Genomic DNA, 21,755 nt, shown 5'->3' on the forward strand with positions numbered 1-21,755 from the left:
ACGAAATCTCTGGAAGATCTGGGTGTACCTAGAAATGAGAACCACGAACAGCTGGGTTCCGTTGCTGTCGCAGAAGTTATATGCACAAAACTTCATGTCTGCCAATGTGCAGCACGGCCACTACTCACTGTCAGGTAGGTGATGATGATGTTTGATGAGCATGATGATGTTTGATGAGATGGGAGGAGCAGCTGCTTCTCAGTTAAGCTTTTGAAATGGCATTTAAGATAGGGAGGGTGTATAGGACAAACAGTACGGCACTGTAAGCTCTGAGCAACTTTATATTTAAACAAGTACACTTTCCTTTTTTATTTCATAAGAAGTTTACTGTTGAAAAATGGTATATACTAAGGCAGACACATTATACATATAGATTAAAGATCAGATAGCAAAACCTTGCGGAACGAGCACTGCTGTTGTGTTATAGAGGGCTTACGATCAAAGATAGTTAAAAACCCTCAAGGATTAATGTACTTTCAAGGTAAGTTAGGCACAAAATGTAGCTTGTAACTAGCTCTGCAAGCATCTCACTTTGATTTCACCATTACAAAGTATTACAAGTGATCAAAAACATGTGCTGGCTGCAAAATTTTAAACTTTTATTGTACTATGTGCTGAAATAGTACAAACGTATACAAGACTCCACCTTTGTTATAAAAGCATGTACAATAGGGACTATAGAAAGTAGAACTGAAGGGCCGAGTGGGCTTTATTTGGGCTGAACTGATAGGTCATAAATCTATGGCTTTGCTTCGTGGATGAATTTAAAACTGAGTAAGTGTTAGAAATGCAGGGAAGAAACGGAAAGGTATTTTAATCAGTAGAAGCTATGACAGCTAGAATAGAAAGATTTTAACTGAACTTTAACAAGCAAACAGTGATATCCGACATGTGCCTCTTGCCCTGGGAAAACCACCTGCCTGCTGGTGGTATCTCCCCTGCCAGCTTGCTGTATTGCAAAGGTGCAGTTTTCAGGATACAGGGTGAAATTTTAAAGCATGAGGGATTGTCTCAACAACGACAACAAAAGGTACCTGCGGAGCAAAAACTTGCAGGTGATTTGCTGCAAGATATTAGCTCGTATGAGGCTTCGGTTTCAAAACAATTCCTGATTTGCAAGGAATGAGAGGGCAACAGCAGGTCTGTGTGGACCAGAATAAAATCCTGTATCACTGGAAACACAGGGATCTTCGTATTAGAAAAGTGTTAGATTAAAAATATCTTGTTATTTCATCTTCCATTAGGAAAATGTATTGCTGAAAGTGATCCTTTCTTTATTTTTTTGCTTGCTTAAAAATAAAAGAAAAGATTGCTGCAGAACTACAAGTAACTGTCATGTAGTTCTCTCCAGGGGTGTGTTTGTACCGCATTGTACAGGAGTAGCTTAAAAGGTGAAAACAAGCATCTTAGAGTCTTAATACTGTTTTTGATTAGCAGAAACATAAAAAGGAATGCCCGGAAGCAATGTGATAACCAAGTGTATCATGCAGTATTTTGGCTTAACGAATAAAGTGTTTCAAACCAGTGATGTGACTGCAAGGTGGGGGTTTCAAGCCATCACATTCACATGACATCATGGAGAAGTAAAACCGTAAGTGAAGGCAAACTGTGGAAACTTGAGAAATGCTGAGGTGCCTAACAAAAGCGTGCCGGATGGGTTATTGTTTCTAGCATGCACAGCTAATGCTTGAAGGCCTATGACAGCAGTAGGAGCTACTGCTATTTCTAGTTCTTTACGTTGCTGCGTTATTTCTGCTGGCTATGGTCTGATCACGGTCAATGAGCACTGAGTGATGTTAGGAGGTTAACCCACGATCTCTGCAGGTTCAGTGACCAACTTAGATCCATCCCATGCTGTCTTGAACTGTTCAGGAACCGGAAATTCTTTCTGTTAAGAAACAAAAGCAACAATGATGATAAGATAAACAGCGGATACCTCATGAAAACTGGTGGAATACTATTAGTGCTACATGACTGGGAAAGCACTGAGAGCTCAGACACACCAGGATTAGAGAGGCCTTCCTCATTACCCTAGGAAGCTATTTTCAGTGCCACACAGGAAAAAGCCTTCCTGCTACCTAGTTTCAAATAGCCTCACTGTGGTACTCTTGTGTAATAATCCTTCTCACACCATTATTTGGGACAGCTGAGTAAATAAACCTCACGTCAGAAGTGCCTTTAGACTCCATCAGTGACTGGCCTGGAAGACAGTAGAAGTGATCTGGAGATTTGGTGAGGAGGCTAATTTTAAGGAGGAAAGCAAACGATATAATACAGAAGAGTAAAATCCAACCTATCATTTTACACGTGATATACTTCAAGAGAGATAGCGTCCTGTGTGGGACAGACAAAACAAAGCAGAACCTTGAAGGAAGCTTTCTTCCATTCCGTGCATTCTGTGAAAGCATGAGAGACGTTGTGTCCTGTGTTTTGATAGCCAGTAACTTCAGACAGTAGTGGCAATTTGAGGAGAGACTCATCAAAGAGACCTGCTTTTATTTAATTTTATTTAATTTATTTATCAATTTATTTATTTTCAGAGGCAGGTGGATGGGTGGATATGCACTCACTGAAAATCATTCCCTTTTTATTTGCCTGAAGATGAGCATCCAGTAATCACTCTGGGAAAAGCAGAGCATGCAAATTCTCCTGTCACATCTTTTCTTCTATGAAGCCTAAGCCTTTCTGCCGTACAGTATTCCAGAGTGGAAAATTTATGGCAAATTCAAGTTCTGTCTTGAGTCTTTCAGTGTAACTTCAAAACTACTCTGCTGAACAAGTATGCTTTACCTGCATGTTGCCTTGCTACAGTGTGACACAAGAGGATGGCCTTGAGATGATGGAGAGCCAAGTATTAAGGTCTTACTAGGACAAAAAAGGAGCCTTTGCATTAGGAAAGGCACACCTCATGTTTAAGTGAAGTTGAATAACCATATTTTGAAAAGCACTAGAAAGAATTCTACAGACACTACCCATGTATCAACAGCTTTAGAAAAAAATAACAAGTAAATAATACTTTATAATTTCACTGGGAGCTGAAAGATTTCCATCTTAATTTTAGTATCATCCTCTTCGGGCAGAGTGCTCTCAAACAATGGGTGAAATGAGTCCCACTGGGAGATTATCTTTAGGAACCAACTTAAGAAAGAAAATTAAGTGGACAGGAGATGAAGCCATCATCTGTAAAAATGGGGAGAAATAACGTCTAATCTTTGAATTTTGTGCCCCAGCCAAAAAAGTCATTCATTCTGCACTGATAGATGAGACGTTCTGCACTGATAGCTGAGACAATGGTACATAGAAATTCAATTGTTTTGGATCATTTCTTGATCATGTTAATATGTGTGGTGTGTAGGCTCTTACTTTCCTAGCAGCTTTATCTACCAAGGCTAGATGGGTAGAGGGAGAGAATCTCTAAAAATAATTGCACTCACGTAATCACCATCTTGGGGGATGAGGATGTTCATCTCAGAAGACTTGGCACTCACGATCTCACAATCTAATGATTCCTCACTGAGGTAGATGTGACAGCCTTCTGTTTTGTTAATAGAAATCGTTGGCACTTTCCCCATCACCTGAGAAAATGAGATATGCTTGTTATCGAATCTTAAAAAGCAAACAAAGACACCATTAATGTAATTTTTGATGCCTGCCAGATCTAATTTTGGCCATCAACATCTGATCTGTATGTTGTCTGCCTAAATGATGCTGGTATTTGAGATAGAAGCTATCCATTTGCTAAGCACTGAAAGTTCTTGGTGGTGATAACAATGTTCTCTATGCAACTGCAAGCTTATAATACACAGCTTTTTACGCATGATTTAAACTTTTTGTGTATGATGTAACACAAGTGTTTTCTCCATTCTCTCTACTTCCTGTGATGTTTTTGTGCTGATAGTCAGGCAGCGTTCAGCTTTTTCATCAGCAGGATGGCAAGAAATCAAACACGTGAACTCCAACCCATTCTGGGCAAATGAAGGATCTCAGCATCCAAAAGTGTTTGCTATGCATTCTAAAGACTTAAAAACTCTTCCTGGATTTATAACACACAACAGGAGAAGGTTTTTATCCCCTTCAGGCAAGATACAGTCCTAAAAAAAAGTATGAAGTTCAATTTAAATTAAGTCTTTAAAGGTATTATATCATGTTAAAAGCACGCACAAGATTTACTTGAGGGGAGAAAAGGAAGTAAATCTTGTCATGTTGACCACTCTACGGATTTAAAGATCTCTACCTGGCTAACTGGCTGACTCACATCAGTCAGTAAAAATTCCTCCTCCTCCTGCCCACTGGCTGAAAGCTGCAGTACACTCTGGTCAGCGTATCAAAAGGGCAAAGGTTACTTTGAGCCATAAAACAATAACAGCACGTGACAGATATCTACTCACTAATAAAGTATCTCCCATCATTCGAGTTAAGAATGTAATTTCAGCTCCAGCTCCTTAAGTGTGACAGCAAGCAAACAGCAAGTGGTCTGTCTCCTGCACTCTGCCCTCCTCCTGGAGTCTGATCTGTGTAATGGGTCAGTGCTTCCTAGCCTGATCTTTCCTCTCTTTTGCAGGATCTCATGCAGTAGAGGGCAAAAGGATGGTGTGTTAATTTTGCAAACATCAGGGGAAAATAAAATGCCACAGGGAGAAAGTAGAACCAAGAATTAAGGCACTGAAGTAAATACAGAAAAATTGTAGGGCAATTCATTGCATTACTGGGTGAAATAGTTGCAATTTATGAGCTCAGATCTTCAAAATACTGAGAAAATGGAGGTTCTGAGCACTTGGCATGCACAGATCCTGCAGAATCAGACAGCTTATAGCCAGTATCTTAAGTGTAACTCCTCTCTTTTCTATGCCATAGAAGCCTTATGCAATATTCATAGAACCCATTTAATCAAAAGAATGTTTGTTCTTAGAAAAGATATTTCCCCTTTGAATATTGTAATATGAGTATTAACAACATCCAGTTTTGCTGCTCCTTACACTGGAGTTTTTTTTTGTCTTTCATGAAAAGTTCTATCAGTAATGATAAAAATAATCTGTTTATTTTTTTAAGAAAAGCAAACCAGCCAAATGCCTGGGACGTTTAAATGCCTGTGCCATAAGATGTGTAGTGACTAAACCTGCCTGTTAGAGCCCAGCAGATGATGCGCAGCTGGTAGCAATGTCAGTCACCTGCAAGAGGGTGCAAAACAGGAAAAAAAAATTCCTGCTGTTTTTTACTGTGGTATTTGTGACTGGTATTTCTGAAGCGTAGAACAGGCCTGCTTACATTTACTGTAGGCACAGCCTTTTAAGCAAAAGACCTCACCTTTTGTGAAGACAGGCAGTTTAATATAATTTCATTCCATTTAATTAATTTTCTCTTAAAAGAAAACATCCCAGAGGCCTTTCTAAAGATAAGATCATCTGTGCTGGTCACAACCCAGTATTAGATCTCGTACAGTTAGACTTCTTTGGAATGGAATGAGTGAAGTGCTGCAAATGCAGACTGTCTGTATTTAGAATAGGGCAATGTCTGCTATAAGGAGGGCAAAATCTGGATTAAGTAAGTGTATATTTTCATTTCCAAAGAACCACAAAAAAAAGATGATCTATGATGAAGTTCTACTCACTGGTTGTCTAGGACAAAGCCAGTAGAGACTCACAGTCCATATCTAGCCAGGCAAGTGTCTGCATTATCTTCTCATGTAATGAGTCAAGTTGCTGGCAGGCAGATCTTTGAAATCCAAGAGCCTGCTTTCACTTTATGTCATTTAGTTGTCCTTTGACAGTCTATTTGTATGTTTTCATTGAGAGGAAAAACAAAGAAAAGAAAAAAAAGAAATAACCAACTTCTGGCCTTAGAAACCAATTAGCTAACTGCCGGAATTTGAGGCACTGCCAAACTTTCAGTCTCAGGAGCCCTTTACCATGAAAGCAATTAAATTAAGGCCATACGTATTAATATTTGAACCCTTCCCAAGGCAGGGGGATTGGAACTGGATGATCTTGAAGGTCCCTTCCAACCCAAGCTGTTCTATGATTCTGTGATTCCATTGAATAGATCTCTCTGTTTCACTGGAACCAGGTGTGGGACTAAATGAAGTTTATTCAGTAACAGTCAGCAGTTTTCATAGGCACTTTCTAAATACATCATCAGAATTGTCTGTATTTTAAGACAGGTTTTGCTGCACCGGTCTCTGACTCTCTATGCACACACGTGAGTTTTTAGTAATTTCTTGGGCTTTTTCTTTCTGCTTGTTCTCTTTCTCTCTTTGCTTTTCAAACATGTTTACCTGTATCTGAATATCCCTGGAATTGATCACTTCCACGATTCCCACAACGTTGTCAAACACGAGGCCAAACTTTTTACAGTTATCTAAAATAAAAATAATCATAAATAAGAAAGGCAAGATAAAAGCAAATATACGCACACCGGCTGCATTAAATACAAAAGTTTCCGGTCTCATGCTGCATAACTCATCACTGGTGATCAGTCCATTAAGATGAATGGAACAATTCAGATGCATTACTAATTGCATCAGTCAGTTTTTTCAAGATTGGCATTTAAAGCCCAGCTGAGGTCTCCACTCACCAATTGTAATTGAATTGACCTTTCCTTTTATCTGAAGCGTAGACTTGTTACACTTGAAGATGTAGGCGACTTGCTTGAGTTCAGTGTTGGTAATGACCAGGTCATTCTTATCCTCTTGATATTCCTATTTCAGAAGAAAGTTTCTTTATTTGGTTATCTTTAACTAGCTAACAGTCAGACAGAGCTTAATAAAGCATACTCTCAATTCACTGCATCACTGCAACAGAAGAATATCCTTCTATTGGCTTAAAAATCCAATGTGATTGGTGGCTGGATATTTCACCCACTTCAGCCTTTGGCATGTATACATTCTAGAGCTACAGATCTAAAGAACTTGGCATGGACCAAGACAGAACTCTGATCTGGTAGCAAAGACATTATGCTTTCAGCAGTGTAAGAATGCCCTCACAGAACTCTTTTGGCACTCTGTGGTTCAGATTAATTATTTTGGATTCTCAAACACGAATGAATTAACTTTAGATCTTAGAGAATAATAACAGCTAAACTGGAGTAATGCACGGTGGTGCAGAATCCACCCATTTTAGTTGCAAATTTGGTTTGTTGCTACTTGATCGTGGATGGCCTTTTGCAAGAAGCTCAGTGCTCAGGCTGCTTTGCAGTGTGCAGTGTGAAATTCAGCGATGTGACTGTACGCACCACTCTCCATTTTTTCCCCTCTAGCTCCAAGACGGGGGCATGACTCTGCTGTGGGGAGTTCTTGGGGGAGGTGGGACTTGGAGTATGGCTTTTCGTGGGAGATCGAGCAGGTGGACCTTGGGCACGTAGGCTGGGGTTCTTGTGTGTCTTCTGGTCATCAGAGACATGGCGAAGCCCTTGGGAAAAAAAAAAAAGAAAAGGTTGTTATTATAAAAGAGAATCTGTTCTCTTGGCCTAAGGCTACTCATCTTGAAATAAGAAAGATAATATCTAAATCATTTGCAACTGTTACATTATCTTATGAGTTGACATTTTTTATTTCCTCATGCTTTGCCTGGGTAACCAATGAAGAGTAACTGCCATAGATATTTTTAGCTATTTATTTTTTTTACCATGGATGGGCTGTTTTAGAATCTTTACAAGAAATGCAGCAGTCTTTTAGTCCCCCTCTATCTGTAGAGAGCTCTGTGATCTTACTGTCAAGTATTTTTGCATCCAAAAAAGTGAGATTCTTTTTCTAATTTGGCATGAGAGTCGGATATATCAATTGTAAGTATGTAAATTCATAGCCATCCACTTTAATTACAACTATCCATATTAATACAAAAGGTTTGATCACACTGATTTGTGAGCCATACCTTTCCACCCAACTTATGACACATTTTGACACAGGTTGGAACACTGACTGTGGGTCAGTAACAGGAATAACTTCTGATTGTAATTGCAACTTTGAAGTTCACCAACTACTGGGGATTGAAGATGTCTCGGTTGCACTGAAATTAAATGGAGACTTAGAAATAAGTGGTGTGAATTTCAGCAGTACTGAACAAATTTGAGGGCTGCTATTTCTAAAGGAGGGTTTGGTATGCTGTCTCATCCAGGCAGCTTAGTACAAGCCTTGGAAAGGTCTATGTTGTCTAAATGTACCTTAAAAACATTAGTGGAATTCGGGTCAGCACATGCAACTGCTGTTGATATAGTTTAACTCAAGGGTCAGAATTTAATGTCTCCTGACCTTTGGTAATTGCCTCTCCTTGGTTAAGCTGTGCAAACAAGGCCGAGCGAGCTGCTGTTCCTTCATCCTTTGGGGGGGCTTCTGTATCAAAGATGGGAGGAGGCCCTGGTGGAGGCGGTGGTGGTGGAGACGGTGAAGAGAGGCATGACCCACTGGTTAGGACAGATCTCATAGATGTGGATGATGCAACAGGACCCTGTGTGGGATAGATGGAAATTATTTTTAAATACAATTTTTTGAGGAACACTTTATTATGATAGCTCTTACTTGTTAGCATCCTTGGATACCATTGACTTTCATTGATTCCAGGCAGCCACAGGTTCAGAAGAACTAGCATCATAAGTGAAAATAACATTATTAATCTTTCCTTGCATCAATGGGAGCAAGGCTGGACAGGCAGATAGTCCACACTACCACTCTGCTGCAGACCTACTCCAACTAACATATTTATACAAGATGCTTGCCAAGAGTATTATTAAATGTCTCCAGTATTGAAGTTTCCACATGATTTACATGTGCTGTGATATGTAAATATTCTCATGCATAAAAGCAAAAATCTCTCTTTTTTTTCCCCCCCCGGAAACACAGAAAATATTTAGTCTAAAAAATAACTGGGAGGGTCATCAAATGTCAGTTATACATATGCAAGACCCTTGACTATAAAAAATATGTAAAATGCTATTCTTCAGACTGTTGGAGTAATGTGCAAAGATTTGAACTGCAGTAGAGAACAAAACTGTGGTCATTCAAGTCAGTTCTTTATGAAATTCAGTATTTTTTGATTGCTCAAATATTTTTGTTTTCAATTGCAGGAGATCACAGCACATGAGTAATGAGAGAGGGGACCTTGTTCAGGTAAGTAGTGCAATCATTCTATTATGTTGTATAATCAAGAGTAAATGTTTTGGTCTGAATGGTAATGCTCATATATAATATTATCAAACAAACAGGAAATACTTGTAATGAGATGATTAAAATTTTATGTATCCTACTGATAGAAAAGAGAGAAGAATCTGAGAAACCGAGAATCACTTTTCCTGTCTTGCCACTGAGCGTCACTCTGATGCCAGAAATTGCTCATCCAAACAGCATCTCTGCAGCAGAGCAGAGACTGTTTTATAAGAACTGCTGTAAAAAAAAATATGTTGGTTCTGGTTATTTTAGCCACCTATACAAGTGTTGTGCATTGCACTAACTCATATTCATTAGGTAGGCAGATACGGTGGAAAAATGATGGAGACTTACAGAGTCAGGTCTCCTAATTGGCTACCTTTGTTAGGAGATATAGGTTGTTAAAAATGCATCCCAAGTAACCAATACTGGAAACAGATACTGCTTAGCTGGACTCAAAGGATATTTTTGTTTAATGTGCCACCGCTTCCTGATTTGCACTAAGCGAAAACATCAAAGCATCCATCTGGTTCATGCATCTCACAGGAGTGAAATCTGTAGCTGTTTTTTAAACAGTAAACCAGCTTTGGCTTGTGATCTCAAATGTGAAGGGGGCTGAGGTGCACACACTTTTTTTGTCCTTCAGACATCTTTAAAAATAAAGAGACTGGCACACTTGCACTTGAGTACCCAACAGTATTCAGACCTCTCAGTCTGTATGACCCCGATTTAAGCAGCACGGAAAAGTAATGACAACATTAATTAACATCTTAATGTAAGCCTTCTCTTGGCACACGGGTCTTCACCATGTGGGTCCTGTTCCATTTGAGGCAACCACTTATGATTATGTTAGTGATTAATACACGGCAGGATACTTTGTCACATTAGTGGCATTAAAACTGCACTTGCACAGTAAGACTCAGGTGAGTAACAAAACTGATGTAATAGCATGGTCTGATTGTTTCTGAAAGGATCTGTGATCTCTTAAAGCAATGAGCTCTCCCCCGTGCTATTAGATGTTCTTAATCAAATGTCAACACAAGTGGAGAATCCCCTTTTGGAACTGATTATCATTTATTGTCAAGATACAGCAGAACCAGATTCTGATGTTGTTTGCTCTTAGAGACGTTTCATTGTTGCACAGATACATTTAACTCTGAGCATTTCTACATATGTACTCAGTAACTATAGGTTATTATTTTAGACAGGGGACAACTCTCCCACTGGGAACTCAATTTACAGTGCCCATCTTCCTGCCTATGCTTGTGCCAGTAATGTTACCCGCAGCAGAGTCAGCACAACCGTGAATTACTACAGTAAAAAATGAATGTAAGTGGATTTAGTGGCACAATCAGTTATTGCTGCCTGAGGTGCAACAGAGATCTTCCCTATCTGTTGCCTGCAACCATAGCAACTGAATTCACTGTGTCCCGGTTATCCAGAATTATGAACGATGTATGTGCAGGTCTTTTTAAAACACTCAGCTACACAGAAATGGCACTCACCATCCACACTGCAGTGTGAACATGCAGCTATGGATTATGTATGCTTTAAGTGAGTAGATTAATGGTAGTTCTGGTGGTAGTGGTTAATAACTTGAGCACTGAGACAAAAATTTGGCCATCTGATTTCCCAACAGACTTTATAGCTTCCACCTGCATAAATACAGTACTGTGATTTTCCAGAAACTTGTGTGCAAAAGAGTCATTGTTTGAGGAGCAACTGTCACCTGGATGCAGAAGCAGATGACATTCTTTTGTAATTAACACCAATTAGATTCTGCAAAAGTTACAAAGATGCAGGAATTATCTGCGTGTTCTGCATATGACACAGAATGGCGGATCACTGCCAGTCTCTCTGCTTCGGGTGTTAAAGGCCTGTGCATAATCTGTGCAGGAGGCTCTGAGCTCAAACAGTGATGCTAAGCGGTGCATCAAAGGGCAGTTTTCCAAACTGTAAGGGAATGTCCAGTAATGAAAGTAGAAGCAAAATTCGGAGGAATTTAATTATGGGAAGTGGATGATCCCTCTCCCAGAACTCTGAAAGAACTACCTAGTGAAAACACGAATAAAAACAGAAGGATTTTAAATAATCGAATTCAGACATGGTCTTATGTGACTGGAGAATGTCTTATTCACTTTGTGAGGGCAGAGATGGAGAAGGATCTGGGCCATTGGAAGCATGTTCTTCTTCTAAAGCAGTACTTGCTGATGATAAGCAAAGTCTAGTCAAAAACCTCTTTCCTTTACAAGCCTGGTCCATCCTCTGAAATCAGTGGCTATTTCCACTCAAAAGATGTTAGATTATATCTAATAACAGTACAGGAGCTGTCACAAGGACAAGACTAACTGGGGTTCTTCATTTTTCTTTGTAATCTTGTGGAATCACAGAAATAAGAGATGGAAGGAAACTTTGTTGTAAACTTTTCTTCTTCATGACAAATTCTTGTTTATGACCAAGTTACAGCTACAGAAGCTAACAGAACACGGTGACATTTTCAATTATGTCTAAACGTCTATGGCCAGGGTCTGAAAACCTACTGCCATTCTAAAAACTGCAAACAGTTTCAGTCATAATTTAACCTAGGCAAAATGAAAAGGCAAGTCAAAGTCTAAGAAGGTTGCTAAAGATAGGGCCAGGATTAACTGCTCCACTGTAAATCTAAAATCTAATGACATGGATCCATCCAGTACGACAATCCTCAAATGAAATAGAGCAGCATGGAAAAGGCAGAGAGGTCTGGGAAGACTTGGGAAGGCATACAGGGTCATGCTGTATGGAAGGACTCAATCTCACTCTAGCTTTTATCTTCTTTTCTTTTCTATTTTCATTTACCTGATGGAAAACAAGCAAACCATCAAGAGATATGAATTTTTTTTATTTTTTTTTTATTTTATTTTTTTTTTTGTGGAGAAGTGTCTCAGGGTAACACTGAGAAGGGGATAGAAGGCACAAGAAAATTGGAAATGCAGAAAACACGGTGCTCTTCTTGCATTCCCTGTATGCCAAGGAGATTGTGCTGGACTAAAACATGCTCATGCCAAGGGCAGTTTGAAAACCAGACTAGAGAAGTGACTTTTTTCTTTTGATTAATTTTGACCTCTATTAATGCACAGACCTCAATGTTACCAACCTAAGTCACTGGAAATTGGTTTCCTTTTCTTAGTCATCTTTTGAAGACCAGTTAGATCCTCGGGCTCCAGAATATTTCTGAACCAGACTCTTAAACTGTTCTGGTATCTGGCAATACTTGTGTATAGTCCTATCCTATTTCAACTAAAGTGCTCTTCACAAAGTCCATTCATTTATTTTCTGTATAGGGTGGCGTTTATGAGAGCTGCTGGGAATAAAATAGCACGTTATATGCCCACAAAAGTTCATCCTTCCTAAGGCAGCAGGTGCTTACCAGCTTTGCTATTTGCAAACAACTCTTTATATTAACTGCAAGCAGATGTTAACAACAGTGTGTCTTTACACAAAGAGTATTAAGAGCCATTTGGACCAGCAAAGGCGGTTATTTGCAAGCCGCCTTTCTTCCTCTTTTATTTCAGCTGTTTGCCTTGGTAACAGCTGCTGTTCTCAGTGCTGTGGTGTCTGTACACTTCGTGACAAGTTGTGCTGATAGCTGAATGTTCTCATTGCCATGTTGGTGAGGTCATTTTTTTCATCATTTGAAAATATGCCCCTTGTAAGAACTGCGAGGGGAATAGATAGCTTCAGGCTTTCTTCATGAAAACGCAACATAAAAACAAGCCATTAATGTTTAACCTGCTAGCTTTGTATCAGAGTGAACTTGATATGGTTTCGATCTTGTTCCTGGAGCTTCCTGAAACAGGGGAAAAGCTGTCATTCTCTGAGTAAGGTCCTATCAAGAACAGAGGATGCAGGCCCTGTGCTCATATAGAAATAGTCATGAAGGGGACAAAATATTCCAGAATTTTTCTCTCTGGGAAAAGAAAAATGTCTTTGGGCTCCTTCTAAACTATGTTCTGAATTGGGCGACAGGAAAGGGCCAGGGATAGCCTTTGCTGGATAGCCCAGAGCCATCTGCAGAGGCTCAAGAGCTTCCCATTGCCCATGCCTCAGCCTGGAGCCAGTGTCTGAAGTTGCTGACAGCCTTGGGTCTGATAAATGCATGTTATCACCGTGGAAGGGTTTGCAGGATTGCAGGATTGCAGTACAAGCTCAGAGTAAGCTGTATTTCTACCTTTATCTCATAGGACTGGCAGAAGGGTGAGGTACTCTTCTTTTTCTTTTTCTTTTTCTTTTTCTTTTTCTTTTTCTTTTTCTTTTTCTTTTTCTTTTTCTTTTTCTTTTTCTTTTTCTTTTTCTTTTTCTTTTTCTTTTTCTTTTTCTTTTTCTTTTTCTTTTTCTTTTTCTTTTCCTTTTCCTTTTCCTTTTCATTTTCATTTTCCTTTTTCTTTTCCTTTTCCTTTTCCTTTTCCTTTTTCTTCTTTTTTTTCTTTTTTTTCACCAAGCTTTTTGCCTACCTGGCTCAGTGGAATAAAGAAGAGACTGTTTATTTTTGGGGCAGCTGGCTAATTAAAATTCATCTGTGCTGAATCTTATTTAATTCCCTTGAAATTACAGTAGAGATGAGTGAAACCCTTGGCTTCCAGGGATCTAGGACTTGCATACAGAACATGTCTACCGAGGGCTTTCCCTGGAGCACAATGCAGTGGCCATTCTTGCCAGAGAAACACAACCGTGTCCATGCACATGCTCTGTAGGTTCTAGAGGCTATATGCAGCTTGACATGCTGTTGTGTTTGTAGTATCGTAACTGCAAAGAACCCTAATCAGAATCTCCTGCCCCTGTCACTGGTTTCCAGCAGCAACTGGGAAGAGCTGAAATGAAACCATGCAATTTTATTATATGGGTATGCTGCTGTCCTGGGGGTGGATGAGAAGGTCTTGAGGGCCAGGCCCTGCACAATCCACCATATCTATCTTGAGCTGGCACAGTACAGCATGTGTACAATGGGGAACAAAGTTCTTGTGGTGGGAACCTGCTGTGGAACATTTAAGCGAACACCCATCTCTTGTAAATCTAATGGACAGTTTCAGCCAAAGACAAACAGATTATAAATATCTGTACAATGCATATAAATAAACTCAATATGAATGTGAGTAAATATATGGTACTTCTTTGTTGTAACTCATATTAAGATGTAAGTATCTATTTGTGACTGAGGCAGCAGGTGGCTCAGAGATAGGGATAAAATCTCTCCCTTAATTTATTGAAAAGTCACCTTTTCAAGGCAGCAGGTAAATAAAAATCCTAATGGGGACTATGTTTTACTTAAAAAAAAAGAAACAAAAAACCCCTCTCTTTTAGTAATCCCAATTTAACACCGAAAATGATTACAGCATCCTGTATTGTTCTTCTTGTACATATGCACAGGCAAAGACAAGAATTGTGGAGCTCAAAATATCATGTGTCAACCTCTGGGAACAGGTGGACTCTGTCTTAGGGGCACAGAGCTCTTGTTAAGGTGTTTTTTGTGCAAAAGTAGCTTAGCACAACAGTTCTATTACCTACTGTATTTATGCCACCTGTCTGCATGGGGTTCCGCTGCCCGCAGATGCACAATTTACTAGATGAAACAGCTGACTTGCAGGGCCTGTAATCGTTCAGAGTTAAAACACAAAACAACAAAAACCAGACTAGGCTCTTTTTTTTCTTGTGACTGAGTCCCAGCAGAATACTTATCTGTTGAGTTTGCAAACTTTTAAGCCCCTTTTAATGCATTTCTGCCATTTGTCACCTGTTCAGGATTTAAAGTGGTCCTCACATCTTTCCAGGTACCCAGTCAGAAATGTTTTACACAACTAAGGTCTTCTAAAACATCTGAAAGCTGTGTTTTAGTGCAGCTGTCAATGAGGAACTTGCTCCCACAGGTACATTAAATTATCCTATACTTAAACAAAAATCCAATTAAAAAGAACATGACACTCTACTGCACTACACTTAAGTTTAAATAGATGTTCTTTTTTCCTTTTCTCTCCATTTTACATGCTTTCAGTTTTCTTTTCCCTTTCCCTTTTCCACTGAAACCAGGGTTGCATTATGTTACATGTTGCGTTTGACAGCTGTTGTCAAACAAACCTCTCCCAGCCTCTTCCTTAACATGTCTGAGTGGTGTTGGGTCACTGATGTTGAAAGGACACCACTGATAGCCAGCAGAGACATGTATTTTCAGCCATTTTTAAAATAAGGGAGTAAAACCCCTTTCTTTCTAAGGGACTTCAGTGTCAAAGAGGCAAACTCCAGCAGAGGCAACTAACTGTAGAGTTGCCAGGATGTTTCTAAGATGATGGGCAACTTTTAGGGCAGTTTCCAAATAAGACGTTGCCTTAAGGAAAGCAGCTTTTCTTGTATCTTTCTGGTGACCAGTTTCTAAACTGATCATATATCAAGCCCTGTATGTTTATTCTCTGAGAAACAAACAGCTAAAGGGAACAAATCTTTAACATAAAATATAAGAAAAGAGAGAGGAAGAGGGAGAAGAAAAGGGAATAATAGAGTAGAGAAAGACAGAAAAGGTAAAGAAAAGCTGTGACAAGAAAAACTGATCACTCTGAAAAAGTCTGTGTCTTATCCGAGATACACTTAAATCAGTCCATCTGTGCTGCCATTAGTTCTATCAGAATGAAGTCTCTGGGATTGCAGTTGTGGCTTTGGATGGAATTTGGCACTACAGTTTTGACCTTTAGCTTCAGAGAAGTGGCTCAGACGATGGCTTCTTGATAAGCAAGTCAAACCAAACAGCACAGAAGTGATACCGTAATCATAATAGAAGGTTTTTGCCTGCAGGATTTGGTCTTTTTCAGCTTGTTCATGTCAGTATTTAGAGAGCTGATACATTGCAAGAAAGTATTTTGATAGGACAGGAGACAGGCAGAGCTTTTTAATAGGAAAATGTCTGCAGGTGATTATTTTGGATGAGCATGAAATAGCTGAAGGTTGTATTGAGCCTAGTGTAATTGCACTCAGGCTGATGTAGGAAGCATGATGGCCATTTGTAGAAGCTGCGGTGAATTTCAACTTTTAAAGAATGTTTTTAGAATGGTATATGACCACATATATATGTATATTAATGAAAGAAAAAGGACTTTAGGAGGTCTTTTCCAACCCAAGCCTTTCAATGATTTTATGACTCAGTGGGAATAGGATATAAATAAATCTCAACTGATTCAACTACATCAAATGCTATACCGACGCAGGCTTCCTCCTAACAAATTGTTTTGATTTGTAAATGGGGGTGGGAGAGCATTCATTACTTGAGTGTCGTTTTGTGTTAAACCAAACACTGTAAGGAAATTCACCCCTATTTTGTGAATATCTCTTTAAATCCTGCTGTCAAAATTTGTTCTAAATGACAACTGTGTACAAACAGCAAAAATTTACTGCAGCTCTATCTGCAAGTGAGAGGAACACTTAGGACAATCATCCTTGAGCAAGATCTGTTTCTTAACATTTATTTGATGTACAGGAAACTACAGCAACCTCTCATTATCACTAGTTGTTTTCTTGCTGTAGAGTTAACCTGCAGTAACGGGAGCAGAAGTTTCACTTCCCCCAGCTTACTCATGCAGTCCTTGTAACAAACAAACTTTTACGAGGCGTTCTTGTGAGCTTATATTACAGCTGTTCATTTCTTCGCACCACCAGAAGAAAAAAAAAGAAGCAGGGAGGAAAGAAAGAACTGTGCTTCAATAGAATCCCTGATTGAAGAGGCAAGGGGAAAGAAAAGGGCACTTGCTATTTTCAGTAATGACTGAAAAAATGACATAGGTTACTGCTACAGCCATACATCTCATGTTTAAGTCAGAAATCTGTACCAAGCAAATATGACGGTTGCTGCATGGGTAAAATGTTACACTGCGCATTTACAGCATTTCATTGTAATACCAGTTTTTGCATAAAACTCACTGACACTTCAGAACGTCATATATGGCAGCAAATTAAAGCCTGCATATCTCTAACAGCTGGGTAATTACTATTGTTCCAATGATCAAGATGGCATAATTGATATACAGAGAGTATATTGAACTGCTACTCACTGCTGGACACGTTTATGTATTTTAGTTTTAGTGTACGTCCTATAATTTATTAAGACATTTCTTACACTTTCCTCTAAAGTGTCCGCCTGTGTGCTCCTGCTGGAGCCAAGAACACTACTGTATGTACTAATGATTTGTTACAAAGTTGGCTGCAGCTGCCCTGTGCAGCTTGATGGATGGGTACACGGGGGCTGGAAATTGCACGGCTTTGTGATACTGCCTTGGAGCACGGCCAGAAATGTGTGCTCCACACTATGCTGCATCTATAGATAAAGAGGCCAACTGCCCATTAAAAAAAACCTGCCCCCTCCTTTTTGGAAACACAAGCTTAGCCTGATCTGGGCTGATGCTATTGGTGTTTTGTTGCAGTCCAAGCTATAACAATACAGCTCTAAGAAATGCAGCAGTTAATGCTCTCCCTGAATATTTAGTCTCTTTAGAAATACCCAAATATCTCACTTAACAGCTTTTTCTATAATGCTTCTAGCATTGCTTTGTTGACTTATGCAGCTATGAAGGCTAAATTATTGCTATGGTGTTCTTATAAATGTGTACTTACACTGGTCAGAGACTTGCTTTCTTTCTCTCTCCCTAAAGCAGAATAGCTTTTCTGTGTCAAAGTCTCCCTTTCATAAATGTACCACCTTCTAAATGCCTTGCCACACTACTGCTTTTTCCTTTTATGCATATAAGTGGAAGCTGCTGTGTGCCGTGATTAACAACCGTGTATGGAATATTTCTATGACTTTTAAATATTGTATTTCATAGAATTATAGAATCATTTGAGGTAGAAGGAACCTATAAACCTATTTGAGGTAGAAGGAACCTATAAAGATCACTTAGTCCAACTCCCATAAAATGAACAGGGACACCCTCAAGTGAGATGATGTTGTTCAAAGCCTGTTCCAGCCTGACCTTGAACATCTCCAGGGATGGGGCATCCACCACATTTCTGGGCAACCTGGGCAACCCTTCTCATAAAGAGCATTTTTCCTTATATCCAATCTAAATCTCACCTCTTTTAGTTTGAAACCATTTCCCCTTGTTCTATCACAACAAACCCTGCTAAAGAGTCCGTCTGCTTCTTTCTTATAGCCTCCTTTTCTGTCTAGGCCCTGACTGTGCAGACTTTAATGCTTAACTTTGCGCAGCATGAATCTGTCACTTTCATTCTCACCTTAAAATGCGTTAAAAATCACAGCATCATTTTAGTAATTCATTGCTTTCATGAATCTATTTGTTATCAATCTTCATAAAAATATTTAAACAACATCTAAACAACAAGGTATTTAACAGCCTACCAACTTACTGGATTCCAATGTGTTTACACTCACATGAAGTAAAAATTTACAAACCCTTTTCTTGTAGACGTATAATCTTTCTTGATCTTTCTGGCATAGATTATATGAATGATAGTTCATATCATCCATACGTCCAATATATCTTCTTTCAAATGAAAATGATGTCCAAATTGAGTGAAAGCAATGCTTTAGATGTACTAATAGACTCATCACTCAAGATGTATTAAGCACTGTTCACAGTAAACTACGATTAATACAAATAAACAAGTCACACTTTTGGCTTCAGCTATTTGATGCACATGTAAAGAAAGGAAAATAGAGAGATGTGATGGCTGAGATGCATTTAAGACCAGCCAAATATAATCTGCAATAGCCACACTCTATAATATTACCAGTACTCACAGCTATATTGTATAACAAAGATAACAAATCTCTATAGCACTACTTCTATTGTTGTAAAATTCTATTTAATTGAAGATACACCAATACATGTATCTTTCTTTATTAACAGAACTAAACTTGTTCCAGATTCTTAGGATAATTCTGCTAACAGGATGCAGTAATTTCTTATGTTTTACTAACAGTCACATAAAAGTCATCAGTTCTTCTCACACTCATTGATTACAATAGAGTTGAATGTAGCTTGTGTGAAACTTTGTACTAAATGACAAAAGAGAATCGTATTTAATATTTCAGATTTTTACTATAGAAATCTACAAAGCAGCGGATAATTCCAGTCTTGCAATTTACCAGGTATAAATATTTTTTCATTGCTTCAAGCTAAAAAGTACACGCAGATTATAGTTTCTCCTGTATTTGAGCTTGCATTTGAATATTGTAAGGACCTGTACAATGTCTGTTGCTGAGAACCGATAGTATATCTATCTTCTACATTCTTTCATAAGATTATCTTCTCCATACATGGGAGATGAAGTAACTTTTCCAGATACCATGTTAACATACATTCTATCATAACGATCTGTTTCACTTCCTTGTGTTCCTGAGTTGTCACCATGGTTTGGGTCTGAGAATTGTTATCTGATAGTCCATGCCAGCCCTCTTAACAGTCATTCAATTAAAGAAAAATTGTTTGCCTATATAGAAGTGAAAGTCTTGGTGTGAGTGTCTGTATGTGCAAGTATCTGTGTGCACTGGCAAGTTTAGAAAATTATGACAGCAAATCTTGTAACTTGGTAATAAATGTGAGCACATTATTCCAATCTTATGTAGAACACTGCATGAATGTAGACTGTTGATGTAATCTTTTTCCTTTATATCCAATAGAAAATTCATTCCTAATATTTTTACTTCTTTTAGAGTACAGTATTCATTGTGATCATCTTGTTATGCATTTCAGCTGTATCACCCAGAAGATGCTGATCTAGAGAGCACAAATAGCACAGTTGTATATGCTACCTCTGAATGTATATATGAAGTATATATATTTCAGAAATTATCTCTGTATGTATAAAATAATAATTTTATATGGGTGGCTATCTGTGGACTAAGAACTTGGTATGAATTACTTGTGTTTCTTTTTCCTTCACATTTTTTGTTTTTGTTCCTATGTTTTACTGTATCTGGCCTGGAGAACTGTGTCTGTCTTTCCTCACTACCTGAAACTGGGAATTATAGTTGTAATCATCCCAAACAAATCTTTTTTCCTCAAAAACTGTACCACAGTGGACTGATAGATCAACTTTGCCTGCCTTTCAATCTTCTATCATCTTGGCTAGGAAGTAGTTCATTGGGTATGAGTTCTGTTTCTCACCTGGATATGTATTTTTTCTGAGCTAATGACCTACATTAGCAGTCAAATTGGTTTCTTATATTTTATGGTGTTTTTTTGTTTGTTTGTTTGTTTGTTTTGTCATGAAAAAGTAAAGGGCACTTACAGTTTTACTCCAGGTGAGACCTGTGGTATGATGTTCTTTGATATATGCTTGAAGCTCAGACCAGATGTTCAAGTAGGACTTCACCCAATCAACATGGCGTGTGTCACTGTAAAAAGCAGGAACATTATTTATATCTGTGTTTGTACTTCAAATCAGACAATGCTGCTATTCATGCTTAAAGCAGATAAAGCCTGTAGCCATGGACAAAGCAGTTAGCAGGCAGCAAGCCAGCACAGGGCTGAAGATACTCAGGCCTATTACACTGCAAAGTTTTTGGGCCCTTCCAGAGGACAAACAAGGGCAAAGATACCTCTAGCACAGCCTCCTTCTTGCTGGTGGAGTGTTTTCTCCTCTTGTTCAAACTTACAGTCAATTGAAGAAGCACCAAAGCTGTCTGGAACTTGGTAGCAGCTTCCTGGACTCAATCTCAAGGTTCTGAATTTGTGGGTTACCTGAAGTGCTCTAGCTCCCAAGTTCATATGTTCAGTGTAATACTAGCTCATGTAATAGGCATCTGACTGAAAAGCTTATAGATCAAGAATTTTCATACAAATTAAAAATCTTAAAGTCTTCCACTGGTACATTAAGTGAGAAGAAAAAATACATACGGAAAGAGAAACTGCTTGTAAGATGTGGTCCTTACTTAGGGAACTCCACATAAGAATAATTACTGAACAGTGACTGTCATGGAGTGGATGCTCACAAGTTCTTGGGTACCTACCCCCTGTTTATTTCCTTTGGAGCTTGATGTTTAATACTGCTGAGGACCTGGGGCAATGGGTTTAATCCAAGGCCTAGTGAAGTCAAGAGACAGCTTTCCTCTGCTTTGGAAGACACTGTGATCTGGTCAAATATTCAGTTAAAAACATGGGAAGAATTCCTTTTTAGGAGCAGAACTAACCATATACCTAGCTAATGCACCCTCTTCATACCTTGATATGAGACTTTATTTAGCTTTGGGATAAGTACCTCCAAAGCTACATTGTAAAAATGTTCAGTTACCTCAAGCAGGTCAACTAAGGCTTCAAAAATAGTAATATATAATATGTATTTCACATATGTAATACATATGCAATATATTTATACATATAAAAAACACCAAAATCTATACATAAAATTATATATTTAAATACATAAGCAAAGAAAGTTTCCCTCACTAAAGAGAAGAAACTCGACTACAAGCACTATTTTTCACTGAGGATATAAAAATAAAAAGCCAAAATCTGGCCTCCAAAAGTGCCAAATAAACAGGATTTATACAAGACGTTTGTTAGGAGTGCATAGAAAGGACCTGTACTAATTCTCTTTTTCTGATCTCATTCATGGAATTGTTCTGTGAATTCCCTGTGCTCTTTAAGAG

General features: G+C 38.7%; 1 protein-coding gene across 1 annotated transcript in view; it reads right to left on the bottom strand.

Moving 5' to 3' along the window:
- Nucleotides 1-268: 268 nt before the first annotated feature.
- The window catches only part of CAP2 (cyclase associated actin cytoskeleton regulatory protein 2), a 64,913-nt gene continuing 43,426 nt past the window's right edge, over nucleotides 269-21,755 (bottom strand). Inside the window, exons 7-13 of the mRNA XM_072327978.1 lie at nucleotides 20,396-20,501; nucleotides 8,243-8,438; nucleotides 7,228-7,403; nucleotides 6,571-6,694; nucleotides 6,272-6,354; nucleotides 3,435-3,575; nucleotides 269-1,888 (exon numbers count right to left, since the gene is read on the bottom strand). Coding sequence (XP_072184079.1) covers nucleotides 1,805-1,888; nucleotides 3,435-3,575; nucleotides 6,272-6,354; nucleotides 6,571-6,694; nucleotides 7,228-7,403; nucleotides 8,243-8,438; nucleotides 20,396-20,501 — 910 coding nt within the window. The 3' untranslated portion in view covers nucleotides 269-1,804. The remainder of the gene's footprint in view (nucleotides 1,889-3,434; nucleotides 3,576-6,271; nucleotides 6,355-6,570; nucleotides 6,695-7,227; nucleotides 7,404-8,242; nucleotides 8,439-20,395; nucleotides 20,502-21,755) is intronic.

This window comes from Excalfactoria chinensis, chromosome 2, assembly GCF_039878825.1.
Source record: "Excalfactoria chinensis isolate bCotChi1 chromosome 2, bCotChi1.hap2, whole genome shotgun sequence".
In the NCBI taxonomy this organism is placed as follows: domain Eukaryota; kingdom Metazoa; phylum Chordata; class Aves; order Galliformes; family Phasianidae; genus Excalfactoria; species Excalfactoria chinensis.